The sequence below is a fragment of the Gouania willdenowi genome, chromosome 20, assembly GCF_900634775.1.
Source record: "Gouania willdenowi chromosome 20, fGouWil2.1, whole genome shotgun sequence".
In the NCBI taxonomy this organism is placed as follows: Eukaryota; Metazoa; Chordata; class Actinopteri; order Blenniiformes; family Gobiesocidae; genus Gouania; species Gouania willdenowi.
In genome coordinates this window covers 4,060,926-4,079,008 of record NC_041063.1, presented here as the reverse complement: position 1 = coordinate 4,079,008, position 18,083 = coordinate 4,060,926, and the positions used below count along the sequence as shown (strand labels likewise).

The window sequence follows — 18,083 nt, the reverse complement described above, 5'->3', positions numbered from 1 at the left end:
CCATTTGACACCTGTAGCGGTTTGTTTGCAGTGAGAGCATAACCAATCCAGAAACCGACACAACCATCCAATGAAGAGCTCCAGACATCCCGTTACTAGTTTTGTTTGCACTGCCATGTTTGCAGTAGAGGCTAAAATGAATGACGTTCGCTTCAATCCTTTAGAATTTACAACACATTTTAATCACATTGATATTGAACACAAAACAAAATATATAGAGGGTTTTCACCAATGTCATTTTCTGGGCTGCAGAGGCTCGTGTTAGCAACGGATATACTGTATATCAGCAGATAACTCAGTCAATTCTAATAATTTCACAGTGAACCTGCAGCATAGTTACTCTAAAATAGTATACGACCGCCAGGCAATCTTAGATTTAGGCAAATCAAACAGTTATAGTTCATTTGATGCGACAACTCAAGCCTCGAATTGCTACACTGGCTACATCCAGCGGCCTAGGAAGCAGCGGAGCCTCGTACCAGCGGAGGAAAAACTCCCAGCTGGTCTGGCTCACCCACTTGGTGCACCACACACATATACCCAACCCTTGGGGGGTTGGATGGTGGAGCTAGGGGTGGAGGGAGCCGCCGTCTGTGCTACTAAGTAGTGGCGCGGGGGCGGCACTCCCACCTCTGGCTGCCCTACTAATCCCTCCAATTTTAATTACACCTCAACACACCACCCCCCGGAGGGTGGGACCACCACTTCCACAGCCACCACCATTATAGCTAAACTTCACACTTGTCATCAGACTGGCTTGATTGCACAACATGATAAGCACAATATGTTCTACTACACATCTCACTCTCACTGTAAAATAATCTATTCCTCCCCACCCTTTCTATTTCCTGCCTTGAGTCTCTCCTCCCCGCTTCCTGCTTCCCTCCCCCTCCTCCTCCAGGGCGGCGGTGTTTGCATAAACACCAATAACAACTAGTGCAACAACGGTGAGCTAGTCTCATGTCACTGCTCTCCTAATGTAGAACTACTGACTATAAAATACAGACTTTGTTCTCCCTGATCTGTTATTACTTTTGGCAGTCTATAAAACTCCACGTTTTTCACATTCTGACCAATTAATACAGCCAAAAACATGGCAATAGTTCATCATTTCCTCTCAAATTTCAGGGTTTGCTCGTTTGTGTGCTGTTTGTAAACCTGCTGCTTTATCTCCAAAAAGACGACTTAAGGGTTGATGACGCGTCGTGAAAACCCTCTATTAAACATAACTGACCCACATAATGCATCTGGGATGCTTTTGTTTGTCTATAGAGACAGCCTTACGAAGGACAAAGTTCCAGATTGACTTTATCCGGACATATAGAACTCTGTAGAATACTGAGTAGCTGTTTTACCCAGCATTATTTCTTCTAGGATTTCTTACCAATGAGAACAGCTGCTGTGGGAATGCCTTTTTTGTAACTTTGTACCAATACAGGCTGTTGCCTTGTGAATACAAATGACCAAATAATAATAATAATAATAACTTTATTTGTATAGCACTTTTCAATATAAATAATGTGCTTTCCAGCATTAAATATCAGCACAAGGTAAAATATGCAAATACTGTATTATATCCACAGGCATGAAACACCCTAAAGCTGCAACAAAAGTAAAAATCAACAAAGAAGAGGGATGTTAACAGAGGTTTAATAAATTCATGAAAAAGAGTGAAATGTTGGAAGTAGAACCCTTAGATATCATAGAAGAGCAGATATGACACGCCCCTTTGAGCTGCATGCCTGTGGGGAGACGAAGCTAGTCGGGTCAAAGTGAAAGGCTTTCCATTGTTTAAGGAGGCACGCAAACACCTCAAGGATGCCTATTCATTGTACTGCATGAGGTTGTATGAAAATATGTACAGTCAAAACAAGGAAACTGGAATAACCTTTCATAACCTTCCATTTTAATGTTTTACTTTGTTTTCTTTTTTTTTTTTTTTTTTTACCTTGTCTGCACATGCTGTCGAAGGTTAACACTACAAGAAGTGCAATCTTTTGACAGCAATGCATATTTTATTAATGCAATTAAATACATTTATTTATTTCATTGCATAATTGTGACCGTCACCAGCCCTCCCTAGGGAAGGGTAAGAAATACTTTATTAAAGGGAGGATGTAAAAAAGAGAGGGCAGTGTTACACCAAGGTGAGGGGTTGGAGGGGGGTGGGGAAGTTAACAGGGAAGAGGGATACAAGATAGGATATGGAATGGGTGGGGAATAGTTTTAAGTGATGCGATGTGAAATTGTGGTTGTGTATATTGTGTTTATTGTTGTGTTGTCAAGCCAGTTTGGTGACCAGTGTGTGGTTTAGGAATAATGGTGGTGGCTGTGAACAGAGGAAGAGGTGAGTGGAAATTCCATAAAACAGGTATTTGGGAACAACGTGTCTAAGGTTGAGCCCAGTATGAGTGTTATCCCACAGCCCAAGGCCAGTGCATCCATGACAAATGTATTTCCAAGTACCGCCACTGCAAAACCCAAGAGCCGCCCCCGGGCCCGAAGAAGCAGTCAGGCCAGCAGCAAGAGCAGGCAGCCTAAGGGCCCCCGGCGACCACCCCACGGCCAAGCAGTCCCCCGAACGCCCCCAAGATCCCAAGCCGTGAGGCAGCCATCGCCCCCCCATACACACCCGAGAAAGCCCCAAGGAGCCAAGGACCCAGCGCACCACGCCACCGATCCCACCCCCAACCCCCAGACCCCCCACCCCATCGACCCCCCCACCCCCCCACCCCACCCCCGCGCCCAACCCCCCGAGGGGAGGGCCCAGAGAACTCCCTGCCCGAGGCCCCAGCGGAGGAGCCGAAGCCCACGCCCAGCAGACGACCAGAACCGCGCCGAACAGGCAGCCAGTGGGCACCCGCCGGCGAGCCCAGAGCCAGCAGGGGCCCGACCCCAGGCCAGAAGGACCCGGAACGGATGCAGCACCAGGAGCAGCCCGCCCAGGGAGGACGACCACACCCCAAGCCGCATAAGGCACCAGGGGGCCGCTGGGAGTCTCCCCGCCGGCCCCCAGGCACCCCAACCTAGCCCCCCACGGCACCCCAGATCACCCTTCACTGATGCCGCCCGCGCCACGAGCTTCAGTTTTTTTTTTTTTTAAAGCCAGGGCCCCCTCCAAGGGCCAAGCCAGACCGCCCCGCCGGGATGTGGCCCCCTATTCCGGCCCCCGACACTTTAATGTTTTACTTTAATCAGATGTTATATTAATAGCACAGTTGACTTTGGCAAAAAGTAAACCTCATGAGTATTGGTTGAGAATGATTAAGTTATGGTTTATTTTCAATGTACTGCCATAGGCTTTAATGCAGGGGTAATCAACCTTTTTGACCTCGGGACCCAATTTTCCTAATACAAAGTGGCCCGGGGCCCATTTGAATATTAACACTTTTATTTCAATTGATCCAAGTCTTGGTTTGATTATGTATTCAATAACTAAATCAAGTCCACTTACAGTTTAACAAGCTAAAATTTTGTAAGATAAATGGTATGATACACTGTGATCATCTCAAAGACATTTCTTTTTATTGTGAACAGGTGAGCAATTAGAACAAATGAAGTTGCTACAAGAACAAATATAAAGGATTAAGTCAATATTAATAACAAAAAAAAAAAAAAAACAGAAATCCCAAAATATTTTCATTTAGATACTGAACAAAACTGAAGAAAAATTCTGATAAATGAAATTATTTGGTAGTAAAATAAAATACATTCAAAATAATAAGTTTCAAATTAAATAAATAAACTGTAAATATAATTTAAATAAAGTGCATTTGAAAATATTAACTTATAACCAGCTGATGAATTTGACAATTTAATTTTGAAGGCTTCAGTGCTTCGTTGGCTAGCGTTATCCCACACTCAACACACTGGGCTCTCGGCTCTGCCGCACTGCCTCCGTTCACAAAGCCAAACTTAATAAAGTCAGGGTTGTACTTGTGGATAAATTTCGCCTTTGAGGAGGGGGTGGCATCACTTAGCCAAAAGATTGCACATGTCTTCTTCTGCTGCTGTTTATTGGAGAGTGTTCAAAAACTGAATGACGCCTCACTGCCATGGTCCCGCGGCCCTCGAGGCCCACAGGTGCGGAACTAAAGGTTTTTCGCAGCCCAGTAGTTGGCACCCGTGGCCCAAGAACGGGACAGCATATAGTTTGGTGTCAGGATTCAATTCTCACTTCTGATTTAAATTCTTCTTTCATGTTTTAATCATTCTCTGGAATTCTAGTCCCAATGTCAGGGTGGAACAAAAACCTATTTATTTTTTTAAACTGCATGTTTATGATGTGATCATGAATTAATAATTGATGCAGTGCAGCATTTTTTCCAGCACTAATTCAAAAACGTAAAATTGATTTTATTATTATGATTTTAGTTTTGGAAGTTCCCATGGTAAACATAGTTCATGCAGATTCTACAGTTTTACAGTACACAGCAGAACAGCTTTGATGGTATGTTCATGCTACAAGATGTCGATGTGGAATGTGGATGGATTGTACCTAAATCTTGTTTATAATTTCTAAAAAAAAATTGCTACCAAATATTGTCTGGTGACTGTCACCTTGTTCCATGTAATGAGAGATTCAGCTCTTACACACGTAGTTGGCGGACACAGGGCTAACCAGGACCATAAGCCCTTAATGTATCTAATATGTTCTGCTGCTCACTCAGCTGTGTGCTCAGCACACTGGTAAAGCAAAAAACCTACAGCAAATCTCTTTAACTGGCCACACACTACAACATGCATTTATTCCACCACTCATACACAGCAACAGCACAATTTCTAAAAATTTCCTTGGGAACAATTAGTTCATCAGAAACATGTTACATCTAAAGAATATGTGGGAAATATGCTCTACATTTTATACTTTGTGTTTAAAATCAGACAGAGTTTTTCATTCTCTGATACTTTGCTTTGCTAAAAATTTCCTGCATATGATGTCATATCATAAGTCACACACCATATATTAGAAAATGTGTTTTTAATCTGTTCTATTAAACAGTATAGTCAATCATCAGAATGTTAGTCAAAACCATAGACTTGTAAAAAGAATGGACAGAGCTCCTCCTGCTGACTGGCTGCAGTATAGGTCATAAGCCCCGCCTCCTCAATGACAAAAGATGGGATTTTGGTCAAACTGTAAAGTTAAAATACAGTTAGATTGAATGCTGAGTGAATCCTAACCCAGACCCTAACCTAAAAAAAGCCACAATACAGAACTCACTCACACATGCTGTCCCTTATAGAAAAAAGTCAAAAGTGTCACCTATTGTGCAGTTAAACTTTATTTGAATTAAACATTTTCAGATTTATATTATATATCAACATTTTGAAAAAAAAATCATGAGATAGGACTTTTCATTCATATCGCCCAGCCCAAGGTTTGACTGGTTATTGCATTTGTCCTCAGCAACAAGAAAGCACTGGTGTGATGGATGAAGAGTTCACTGTGGCGCGTCTCTACATCAGTAAGATGAAGTCAGAAGTGAAGACCCTGGTTAAGCGCAGCAAACTACTGGAGAGCTCCCAGGCACAGAGGACCCACAAGCTGGATGAGACTGAAAGGGAATTAACTGCTTGCCAGCTCCGCATCTCCCAGGTAACTGCTGCCTAACAACTGGCTCCACAAATCTCATCACTATGGTAACAAATGTGGCAGCTACATTTGGTGTTTGCTCATTTGTTAGCATCTTAATAAGATGATGGGAGTATGCTGTATCTTCTGGGTTCAAAAATTGTTTTTTTTACTTGTCTGTCTGTCACCTGCCAGCATGAAGCCAAAATCAAATCCTTGACAGAGTGCGTCCAGAACTCAGAGCAGAAGAAAAGACAGCTGGAGGAGAATGTTGACTTTCTCAATGAAGAAATAGTCCGAATCAAAACCCAAGGTGAGCACCTTTAGGTCCACTAAAAGCAGTCAGGGGCAAATGTAAAAGCACACATCTCTCAGCTGTCATTAGTTAATCAGGTTCACTCACTTGACACGCCTTCTTCCAATTGCGCTGATTTAAGGCTGTATTTAATCCATAGTGATGAGTAGGGAATTTTGGGGTTAACACTAGAAGTGGTAAATCCTGGTTCGATTCTGATTATTGATGTCTCAATTAGATTACAAACCGATTTTTGATTATTAAGGATTATTGATTAGCTCTTTAATTATTCCTCATTATTGGTCTTCCATTTAACACCAATCAGCGGCTGAATAATTTTGTTACGATTCGAAAAATGTAAAAAAATCAATCATTGGAAGATGTAAGATTCGATTCATAATCGTCATTAATGAAATAATGAGTAATCGATAATCGATTTTTTTTCCACAACCCTAGTTAACACTTTAGTGAGGGAGGCATGGTGGCAGCAGATGGGAGTTGTTGCTCATGTGTCAGTCAGCATTAGTGACCTATATCTTGTGCTTTTTGGTATCAGTTGATTTTATTAACACAGGTGGAGAGTGTTCAGATGAATCCAGAAAATATCTATAACTAACTAAATACCAAAATAAAACACCAAACAGAAACCAGACCAGTATGTATCACAAATACCAAAAACAACAGCGCCTTGAACGGCAAAACTCAGAGATTTTGATGGACAATCAATCACACCAGCATGATAAACTTTCAAGATAAAATGTATCATGCCCATGTATTCACTGCACATTTTAAAACCCATATAATCGTGGCACAATCAAGTGTATTGATAGTTATATTAATGATAATATTATTAATAATGCCACTCACAGTGGTGGTAAACTAATTTTAGTCTACTTTTATTTGGTACATTCACAGCTATTGTATGTTAAATCCTGATTACAGTTATTTTATTTTATTTTGTTGGTATTTCTTTTGTTTGTTTGACTTTCTGAAAAGTAAAACAACTTTTTCTTGATCCAGAAAAAGTTGCTTCTATGGAGAAAAAGAACGACATCCAATCTGTGGACGAGGTCAAGGTACTGAAGCACCTAGCTGTTTGTTTTAGGAATACATTAGTGATGTTGTTTGCGTTTCTTTTTGTCCAGGAAGCTGTTGAGAAACAGATCATGTCTCACAGAGAGGTTTATCAAAAGCAGATCAGCAGCCTGAGAGACGAGTTGGACCATAAGGAGAAGAACATCATGGAGCTACAGGAGTAAGTCACCAAACTGTCCTCACTTGAGTCTGATGAGCCTTCTTCACTCACTGTTACTGTGTGTGTGTGTGTGTGTGTGTGTGTGTGTGTGTGTGTGTGTGCGTGTGTGCGTGTGTGTGTGTGTGTGTGTGTGTGTGTGTGTGTGTGTGTGTGTGCGCGTGTGCGTGCGTGTGTGTGTGCGCGTGCGTGCGCGTGTGTTCAGTCTGAACGAGAAGGTTTTGCTGGAGCAGGAGACCCTTAGGTTGGAGCATGAGAAGCTCAAACTGCTGGACCAAGAAAAGAGTCGTCAGCTGCAGGAGCTCACGTAACTGTTCACAGTCTTTTTTTCTTTTTATGTGTCTGAGCTCACATAAACACTGTGGTCATCGTTCGCAGATCGCTGCAGGACAGGCAGGATCAGGCCACACAGGACCTGAAGGGCCTGGAAGAGACTGTGGTCAGTAGTGAAATAAGAAGAACCTACGCTTTTCAACCAGTTTACTCACTGTAAGACAAATGTGTCAACCCAAGGCCCAGGGACCAATTCCGGCCCTTTAGGGGAACCAATTTGGCCCGCAGGAGAAAGTTAAAGAAAAACATGAAGAATCAATGGGTAAATGATCAATTAATTTGGATACACAAATGCAAAAACACAAATTCAATTAAATTTTACAATATTTGCAAGCGCTCAAAGTTTTCCCATGTTCATATTACATGATGGAAATCATTTTTAAAAGCAAATTGTTAAAAGAACATTTTTTTTCCAAAATCCTTCAATTTAATTTAAATTTTTCAACAAGATTTCCCCAAATTAAATAAAAAAGAATCACAAAATCAAGTAAATTTAGGTGAAGATTCTGTTGTAGATATCAGCTAGAAATCTCCTAAATAATACACAAATTTATAAAACTCCACAATATGAGCAGGACTCACATTTTCTCCTGCTTATATCACATGATGGCAGTCATTTTTAATCTCAAATTGTTTAAAGAACAATTTTTTTTCAATTTATTCCACAAAAGTTCACAAAATTACATAAAAATTGACCACAAAATCCAATAACTTTAAAGTAAGGACCCTGTAGGGACTGATATCTGTCACTTACTGCTTGGATTTGTCAGTGCCTTACATGCTTATTATTTAAAGGTGGAAGTGCAAAGTAGGGCAAGTTGTTGAAATTTAATGTTTTTTTGCCAATAATCTGATTGTGGCCCACTTGAGATCAAACTGGTCCGTATTTGGCACCTGAACTAAAATGAGTTTGACACCCCTGCTTCAAGAGAATGCGGCCACAGGCGTCCTCTGATCTCCAGAAATGCTAGTATTTCTTAAAGTCCTTCATAGAAATGGAAGAGATGTTCAGTCCCCCAAAAGCCAATGTTTCTCAATATATTCTATTTCCCTGTATTCTCCAGTCCAGAGAGCTGCAGACACTCCACAGCTTGAGGAGGCTCTTTGTTCAAGACTTGTCCAAGAGAGTCAGAAAGGTGAATGACTAGCACATCTCAGCACAGACAATATGAATGTCACTCCAGTGGTATTACCACCAGATTCCTATTCTTGTGATGTGTTTGAAGTTGAGTTTCCTGTCTCACATCAGATCAGCTCTTGTTGTTCCGGTCCTATATTAGGCTACAGCATTTGCTGTACTTCATTTCATTTTAACAGACATGATTTTTTAATGACTCCAGGGCGCACAACAGAAGCATGTCCCATAAGTAGGTCATCTGATTCTTCAAAGGAATACATTTGGAGCCCTCCCCTCTCGCGTTGTTTGCTTCTCTTGCCTATTGGCTGAGCTTCAGGAGCAAAACAAAGCAGGCCAGTGAATTGTGGTGTGTTCATTAAATAGTCTGTCACCACCTTTTTTTAAACAGCCTTTGGACTATGAGAAAGACTAAAAAAAAAAAAAATGTGCACTCCGGTGTGGCACCTTAAAAAGTGCTGCATTTAAAAAGCCAAGATATTAATAAAACACCTGGATTTTGTAAAAAAACAACTCTCAAAATTGCTAAAAAAAGTGTTTACGCTTTCAATATTGAAATGTATCACAAAATCCAATGGAAAAGTTTTTCTGTATTGTACATCACAGAACGTCACATACCTGGTTACATGAACACTTCTCTCCCTGTGAAAACATGGAAATTTTTAGCATTATATTTGAGAAAAATGTTACTGCCATATTAGACAGCAAAACGGGTCAATGACGTGACACCTAAATATTGTCTCCAACTGCATTTCTTTTAGTTAAAAATAAAGGTATAAATGCATAAAAAGATACCAAATATGTAGGAAATTAGTAAATACAGTATGTACTGAATTTGTTTTTTTAATGTTACTTACTAAATCACTTAATTTATTCCGTTATTCAAAGTGTCAAAATATAAAGTGGTGCAACTGTTTGGACATGACTGCTGTTTTGAAAAAATCTTTAAAAATACTCTAAATCTATTCAAATTAATGTTCTGCCCTATTTTAGTTATATTATAGTCCTGTATAAGATCTCCAAGTAATTCTATATTTAGTTCCATCATAACATTCATGCAAACCTTGCCCAATGAAGCTCATTTTATGAAAAATCATGTGGTGAAATCCTTATACATCATTAACCATTGAGTGTTATATTGAAGTTTGAGCGTCCATCTTGCTGCAGCGAATTCTCGGTGATGAGAATTCACAAGAGGCTCCTTCCCAAAACCACTGTCAATGGAAACACGTTTAAAGTACTATTATACTTTGTCAAAATTTTAGATATACCGCTTTGATTTTGCAAAAAAACTGCAATGGAAACACAACTATTCATGGATAAAACACACATTCAGGGAGAACATAAAAAATAGCAATACATAAGTACTAGCTTTAAACTTACCACTGCAAGCCATTCTGGTCAAGAAAAACACGGTTTGGTTTTTCTATTGTATTTGGATTGAATCATTTGATGTCAGGCCAACAACTAACCTTAACTTTTATTTTTGTTTATACTGCATATGATACAATTATGCTGAGTCACTTATGTATAATGCAAGAAAGGTCTATGTGTGTATGTATGTTTGTTTTTTTATTTATTTATTTATTTTTCACTTGTCTGCACATGCTGTCAAAGGTCAACACTACAAGTGCAATCAATATGAGACAGCAATGCATGTTTTGTTATTGCAATGAAATAAATTAATTTATTTTATTGCTTAATTGTGACCACCACCAGCCCTCCCTAAGGAAGGGTAAGAAACATTTTATTATAGGGAGGATGTAAAAAGGTGTTACACCTAGGTGGAGGGGGAGGGGGAAGGGAGCAGGGAGGAGAGACTCAAGGCAGGAATAGAAAGGGTGGGGAAGAATAGATTATTATACAGTGAGAATGAGATGTCAAGTTATAGTAGAATATACTGTGCTTATCATGTTGTGTAATCAAGCCAGTCTGGTGACAAGTGTGAAGCTTAGCTTAGCACAGTGGTGGCTGTGGACAGAAGGAAGGAGTGAGTGGTTAAGACCTAAAGCATGGTAGCACAAGCAGGTATTTGGGATCAACGTGTCTAAAGTTAAGCCCAGTACGAGTTTTATCCTACATCCCAAGGCGTGCCAGTGCATAGTAGACCAGTGTATGTGCAAAAACCGCTACTACAAACCCAGGAGCCGCCCCAGGCCCGCAGTTGCAACCAGGCCAGCAGAAAGAGTGGGAACCAAGGAGCCCCAGGCCACCCCCCACGGCCGAGCAGCCCCCCAGATGCCCCTGAGATCCCAGGCCGAGAAGCAGCCACCGCCCGCCACACACACATCTGAGAAAGCTCCAAGGAGCCAAGCACCCAGCGCATCCAGCCATCGACCCCAACCCCCAACCCCAAAACACAGGCTCCCAGCCCCAAGGGCCACCCAGATGTGCACGGAGGGGGCAAAAGAGCGACATCAAACAGCCCAGGGACCACGAGAGCACCTGAAAGGGACGTACGCCTATGCAGAGGCACCCAAAACACCCCGGCAATCCACCCAAGCCACCCAGGTCAAGGCCACCCCACAAGCCCATGGAGGTCCAGGTCTACAGTTAGTGTTAGTAAAGAGTGGTGCTGGCAGTCACTTACAGGCTAGATCATCAGGCTAAAAACGAAACATCAAGATGTATTGCAATTAAAAAAGGAGTCCAACGCTCCTCAAAGCAGGTTATTTTATTTTTTCTGAGAGCAGACATCTTTTCCATGGAAATAAATTCTATGAGGAGATTTCGCCATTGGTTTATGTTTAAGGATTTTTTATCTTTCCAGTTCACTAATATTGTTTTTTTTTTGCTATGGCGAGTGCCGCAAGGATTGCGATTGGTTTGCTGGAAGATCAAGCATAGTCAGGTCTCCTATCAGACGTAGATTTGGAGATAGAGGAATCCTGCAGTCCAAAATGGAGGACTAGTTTTTCAGTAATTAGAAACTAAAACTGTTGAACTGGGGAACAAAGCCATTAGGCATGTAAATAAGAATCAGCTGTTCCCTGGGTGCACTGAGAGCAGATGTCTGTTGGGGAGAAGCCCATTTTATACATTTTTCTGTTGGGTAATGTGGGATCAGTGGAGGACCTTGTATTGAATTAGCTGAAGATTTGTGTTTTGTGTCATCTTAAAAGTTTTACAACAAATTTCTGTCCAGAAATCGGTGTTCGTGGTGATTGAGAGTTCACCTTCCCATTTTTTTCATATATATAGTCAGTTCTGGAGGTTGCAAGGTTTTTAGATCGATTGCCGTATTTTTATTATTTATATTGAATGTGTGTGTATGTTTGTGGAGCGAATATCTCCCCGAGACGGTATGACTTCAACCTGAAACTTCATCAACGGGTTCCAAATACCATAGTGTGTGCATCCGTTATTTTGGAGTAATTGGGTGTTGCAAAACGTTCATAACGTTCATTTTAAGATGACGGCACTCTCGGTAGTGAGCACTGTATTGAGCGCTCTTCTTCCGGTTCCGGGTTCATGACGTCACTGTGTCGCAGTTTTTTTCTGTTTAAAAAAGGTCAATATTAAAAACGTTTATGTACTGCTAAAAGTTATTTAAGTTAATATTTCATGGTTATATTTAATATTTCATGGTTATATTTAATATTTCATGGTTATTTAAAATCATTCTTGTGATCCAAACTTCTTTTAAATCGCGGGTCACAGACTCCACTTCCTTCTGTGCCATGTTATCGTCAGCGTCTCACACACGGAGCTCTCTGAGTAGATCATTTGAAACTGTCAGTCACTGGTGAATCTTTTGCAGACACGTTTCCCATTGTTTAAACCATATAACTGTCTGTGTAATTAGATAATACTTTAATTTACTTACTCACTCATGTAGTTTAGAGCTTTGCATTTTGTTTTGCACAGTTTTGTTATTTTTCTGATTGGCACTACAATAGCTATTGTTTAATATTGAACTCAACCCGTTCAATACTCCATCTGGAAAACTGCAGATTGCCTGTTGTGCCATGCATGAACGCTAAGCAGACCACTCGGTTCAAAGGTAAACAATGATTTTTGTTTAAAAAGAAAAAAGCCGAATTGTAGATAATACTTTGGAGCTTTATGTTTTGTTTTGCGTAGTTTTGTTGTTTTTCTATTTGGCGCTACAATGGCTATGGAGTTTGGTTATCAGCGTCTCAAACATTTCACGGGAACACACACACTCACCAAACATAAGGTATTTATAATAAAAATATACTAAATGAGTAAAATAAAACAAAAAAACTAAATATTTACACAAAATGTACATAAAACGACAACAGAATAAACATATGAACAAGATACAAAAATACACAAAATGACTCCAGAATCACACTACAATGGCAACAAAAAAACATTTATACAAAAAATGCACACAAAGACAACTGAAAGAAAAAGACAACAATACACATAATGACTCCAAAAAACATACATTACAGAAAAATACACCAAACGACAAAAAATTAAAATGACTCAAAATACAGAAAACTAAATATTTATACAAAGAAATACCCAAAATGACAACAGAAATGCACAAAAAAATACACAAAATGACTCCAGAATCACACTACAATGACAACAAAAAACAATAATTATACAAAAAATGCACAAAAACACAACAGGAAGATACACAATTACACAAAGTGACTCAAAAAAACATTAATTACAGAAAAATACACCAAACAAAATAAAACATAAAAATGGGTAAAAAAACAACAAACACATTTATGTCCTTAAACCAGGGATATTGCGTATGCTATTTTATTTTGCACCTGCAAATAAACCCCTTTATAACACTACAGAGTACAGAGTATGTACACCTCTTTGTACATCCAACCTTCAAACACACTCATTTGGCCATAATTGACAACTTTACTTAAGCTCCCACTATATGAATACATACTTCCGACGGGCACTGTACTAGTTGTTTAAATTCAATTGAAAGTGAGACCTTCAATCTGTGTTCTCACCCTCCAAATTTAGCACATTTCTTGTGTTTGAACAGAATTCTCGAAAAGACTTGGAGGATTCTGAGGTCAGCGTTGCCCAGAAGGAAAAGATATCCATCCTGGAGAATAACCTGGAGGAATTATCCAAAGTGCACAAACAGGTAAAGCAAGTGCAACACTAATTATAGTGGTAATATTTCTAATTTTCACCAATACTGTTTCAATGCTAAAAGCTGCTTGTCTAGGCTCTGTCCCTCTAACCTGATTTACTCCCTTTAGCTCGTTCGAGACAATGCTAATCTTCGCTGTGAGATCCCTAAAATGGAGAAGCGCCTGCGAGCCACTGCAGAGCGAGTCATAGCCTTAGAAACTTCCCTGAAAGAGGCCAAAGAAACTGCAGTCCGTGAACGAAAGCGGTACCAACAGGAGGTTGAGCGGATCAAAGATGCTGCGATCAAACCCAAAAACATGGGCAGGAGAGGCTCAGCACAGATAGGTGTGTGAAAACAGCAGCGGACTGATCACACAGGAAGCAACACGTGCTTTCTGATCTTCCTGTGTGATCAGAAAGATTATGAAAATGTTAATGATGAATGAAAGTTTCACTGAATTTAATGCAGAAAGAACCTTAGTATGTACACCCCCAGATTTTTGCTGACCTGCCACTAGGGGGAAATTTTAAAAATGCCATAATTATGGGAATTGCTCCTAGAGTAGTTAAGACACGCCCAGTCACAGCAGCTCTGCCCCCACAGCGCTGCACAGTTCTGCATGGAGCTGTCAATCAATGCTGACTAGGGATGTGAGAGGAGGAAACCAGTCCCTCCTTCATCTTTAATTGGAGGGGCGGGGCATACAGTGACTATTATTAATGTCACTGATCCAAAAAGATTTCACTGATATAATCTCAGCCAATTGCAAAATTAAATTGCAATAGCTGGCGTTAAACCCATAGAGGGCATTCACTCTGACGTTTTACAATTAAAATCTGTAAATTTATATACTAGGGTCAATAAACTACACTACTTCATACCTGATCATATATGGGTCATTCCATGTCATTTCACAAATGGCCCATGCACTTCGGTCAAACAAATAATAATAATAATAATTTCTGCACAATAAATTATTATAAGACACAAAGGCAAGCTACAATGGCCTCATGTAAAGGATTTTCAATATCCGCGAGTGGTGCATTAACCCAAAGTTTAGGTCCAAAATAAAAATGAAGAACTCGCATAACGAAAAATCGTTTTGGATTCCAAGAAAGAGTAATTTTTGTGATATAAATTAAAAGAGATCAGATTTTTTTTCTTACATTCCCACATGCAGTTATGGGCCAATGCATATACAGTGGGGCAAAAAAGTATTTAGTCAACCATCAATTATGCAAGTTCTCCCACTTAAAAAGATGAGAGAGGCCTGTATTTTTCATCTTAGGTAAACCTCAACTATGAGAGACAAAATGAGAAAAAAAAAATCCAGAAATTCACATTGTAGGATTTTTAATTAATTTATTTGCAAATGATGGTGGAAAATAATTATTTGGTCAATAACAAAAGTTAATCTCAATACTTTGTAATGTACCCTTTGTTGGCAATGAAGGAGGTCAAACATTTTCTGTAAGTTTTCACACACTGTTGCTAGTATTTTGGCCCATTCCTCCATGCAGATCTCCTCTAGAGCAGTGATGTTTTGGGGCTTTGCCTCTCATAGTTGAGGTATATTATGATGAAAATTACAGGCCTCTCTCATCTTTTTAAGTGGGAGTACTTGCACAATTGTGACTAATCATTAGTGATATGAACAGTCAACTGTATGTACATAGCTCAAAGCTATGTCATATGCAAAGTTGTTTACTGAAGGCCCAAACATGTTAGAGCCCAAAACCCCAACAAACGTTTTCCCAATTTTGAGTATTATCCAATCAAACAAAAAATGTACAGTTTGTCAATTGAATTATTAAGGAATAAATTTACTTTTTTTATCCTAAGTGCATGGGATGTCCTGAAAATGTGTTGAAATTACATGGAATGACCCATATGTATTCAGCAAAAAAAAAAGTGGTTTTAGGGTGTACTTACACTTTAAGCTATAGGATATACAGTGGTAGTGTTGCTTGCTCTATTGTGCATTGGGTTGCTGGAGCCTATCTGAGAAAACACAAGAACAGTGTAAAGATGCTTCTTATTTTATATTCTGAGCTACTTTTAGATGACATTTCACTGACATTGGCCACGGTTACATGATGTTTTTTTAATTCGGAATTATCTATTCCGAATTAAATCATGCGGAATTAAAGTGTTCTGTTTTGTGTTTACATGGAAATAGTAATTCCTGAACGAGGTTTACGTGGCAAACTGGTTTGTTTGGCATAAGATAATTCCGCTTTAGGTCTGAGGGTTGGGAAGGCTCTGATTGGACTGGGGGAGAACGTGACGTATCACGTCTATCAGGAAAAACACACAACTGTCGGCTGTAACAGAACACCACACGTGAACTGTTTTCAACTTTATTTTGATTGCAGTTTTGAAGCAGCAGCTTGACAATAACACAGTTTCAGTTTGGACTGCGGAACGGAAGAGAGACAGGAACTAATCACCGGTAAAAAGCCCAGTAAACCTCTGGAAAACAATCACAAGGAATAAATAGTTGCTCCTTGGTAAATATAGTAGCTGAACGCAGAACGACAAGAATTAACTTAAAGCGGAATTAGCCAAGTGAAGCGTTTACAAGAAAGAGAAATTATCTAATTCGGAATTAGAAATGGAATAAACCAGCTACCTAATTCGAAATTAACTTTAATTCGGAAAAAAATTAGCCTTAGGAATTATGTGTTTACAAGGTCAGGTTAAAGAGGAATTAACTTTTTTTTTTTCCGCTTTAAAGAGAAATTAAAGCTCCCATGTAAACGTGGCCAATGATTTCAAACTTCTCATCTAATTCCTAGTCCAACAAATAAAGGCGAATCTCCTGCCAGGGACTTATTTATCTGTCTTTGTCTAACACAGCTAAGCCTATCAGACCAGGCCAGCTGCCCGGAGCTCCCATCAACCTCAGCATCAACAGGTCTAATCTGATCCAGAGCAGCCAGCTTTAACAGGCAACAAAAGAATACAAGGTCCCATTCTAATCTTTGCTTCATCAAAGTAAGATACAAGCCATATAAACTAGTAGCTTCCTGTATTCTAATGTTGGATAAAACCAGTAATTACTTTTCTTCTTCTTTTTCACCTGCAGCTACCGACGCCTCTGACTGAAACCTGAAGCCAAAGACAAAACTGTTTTCTTCCACTATCACAATATGATTGTGTATATACTGTAGATTGGTTTAACATAAGCTGGACAGTCATATAAAGAAATGCTGCCATACACAGAAATTATGCATCACTTTACCATAGTTTTTTAGTGGGTTCTCAGTCCTCCACTTCCACTTATTGTATAGCTATAACAACAGTCATCATTTCTGTTTAAAATTTAGAGTTTGAAAGCAAAAAACTCTCTACCACTGCCATCTTACCACATGTATATATTATTTCAGCTTCTATGTGGACTTTATAACTCTTTCTAATGTTGGGTTTGTGCTTTGACGTTTTTGCTTAGCCTTAGACTTAGATACAGTACATATGAGTCAGCATATGATTGTCATATCATTGTATTATCTGCATTAGGTTGCAATCTCAAAAGTGTTCTTCAGCTAAGAATGCTTTCTCATAACACACACTCACACATAGACACACAGTTTAACAGCACACAGATGGCGCATGAGGATTGGTTGGCATCCTCGTGTTTTTGCTAAATTGACCAATTGCATGAAGTCCAACCCATTGTTTGGGGCATGGCCACCCAAGAAGAAAAATGGAATGGTAAACAAACAATGTCTCAGCATTTGACTATCTTACACAAATAAATAAAACCTATTTTTTTAAAGTCTGTCACAGAGTTCCTATTTTAGTAGCCAAGCATAGATCCAAGAGTGGCCGTGGGGCGATCCTATCACTAACATATATAATTTATTAAGTTTATTTATTAGTTTTAGTGACACCATTCCCTCTGACAGAATAATAATTGATCTGGCTGTATTTTGTGAGGACGGTGCACAGACAGGACAGAACGCCTGCTAGCATGTAACATGTTAATGTTACATTTGGGGTATTGGATCATCATTGCTTTGCCTTTTACCACGTCTTCAGAGTTATAGTAAGGTGACACCACTTGCTTGGCTTACTTATTTTTTTAAGGTTTGACACGTGTCAAAGAATTATTATTATCTTGAAAATAATTTGATAAATGGTTCCATGGATCCTTTGCTATTTCACCCTTTAAGGTATGCCTAGCCCTTGTTAGGAATCACTGCCATTGTCATGGTTCCTGTCCAGTATAGAGCATCTTGGTTAAGATTAAAGCACTCTGTACCATATGGTTAAGTGAGTGGCTGACTTGGAGGTGTTGGGTTAGCTCACTTGATGCTAACTATGGAATAAATGAAAAGTCTAAATATATATATACATAAAAAAAACCTGGACGCCATCTTTTAAGTCATTTTTCCGCACGGACCTACG

At 39.5% G+C, this 18,083-nt stretch overlaps 1 protein-coding gene across 1 annotated transcript in view; it reads left to right on the top strand.

Moving 5' to 3' along the window:
• Nucleotides 1-16,792, top strand: part of LOC114453912 (kinesin-1 heavy chain-like) — a 49,714-nt gene extending 32,922 nt beyond the window's left edge. The window contains exons 16-26 of the mRNA XM_028433896.1: nucleotides 5,411-5,599; nucleotides 5,771-5,888; nucleotides 6,891-6,946; nucleotides 7,016-7,125; nucleotides 7,328-7,429; nucleotides 7,501-7,561; nucleotides 8,520-8,591; nucleotides 13,578-13,682; nucleotides 13,801-14,017; nucleotides 16,533-16,670; nucleotides 16,762-16,792. Of these exons, the coding sequence (XP_028289697.1) occupies nucleotides 5,411-5,599; nucleotides 5,771-5,888; nucleotides 6,891-6,946; nucleotides 7,016-7,125; nucleotides 7,328-7,429; nucleotides 7,501-7,561; nucleotides 8,520-8,591; nucleotides 13,578-13,682; nucleotides 13,801-14,017; nucleotides 16,533-16,621 (1,119 nt within the window). The 3' untranslated portion in view covers nucleotides 16,622-16,670; nucleotides 16,762-16,792. The remainder of the gene's footprint in view (nucleotides 1-5,410; nucleotides 5,600-5,770; nucleotides 5,889-6,890; nucleotides 6,947-7,015; nucleotides 7,126-7,327; nucleotides 7,430-7,500; nucleotides 7,562-8,519; nucleotides 8,592-13,577; nucleotides 13,683-13,800; nucleotides 14,018-16,532; nucleotides 16,671-16,761) is intronic.
• Nucleotides 16,793-18,083: the final 1,291 nt, after the last annotated feature.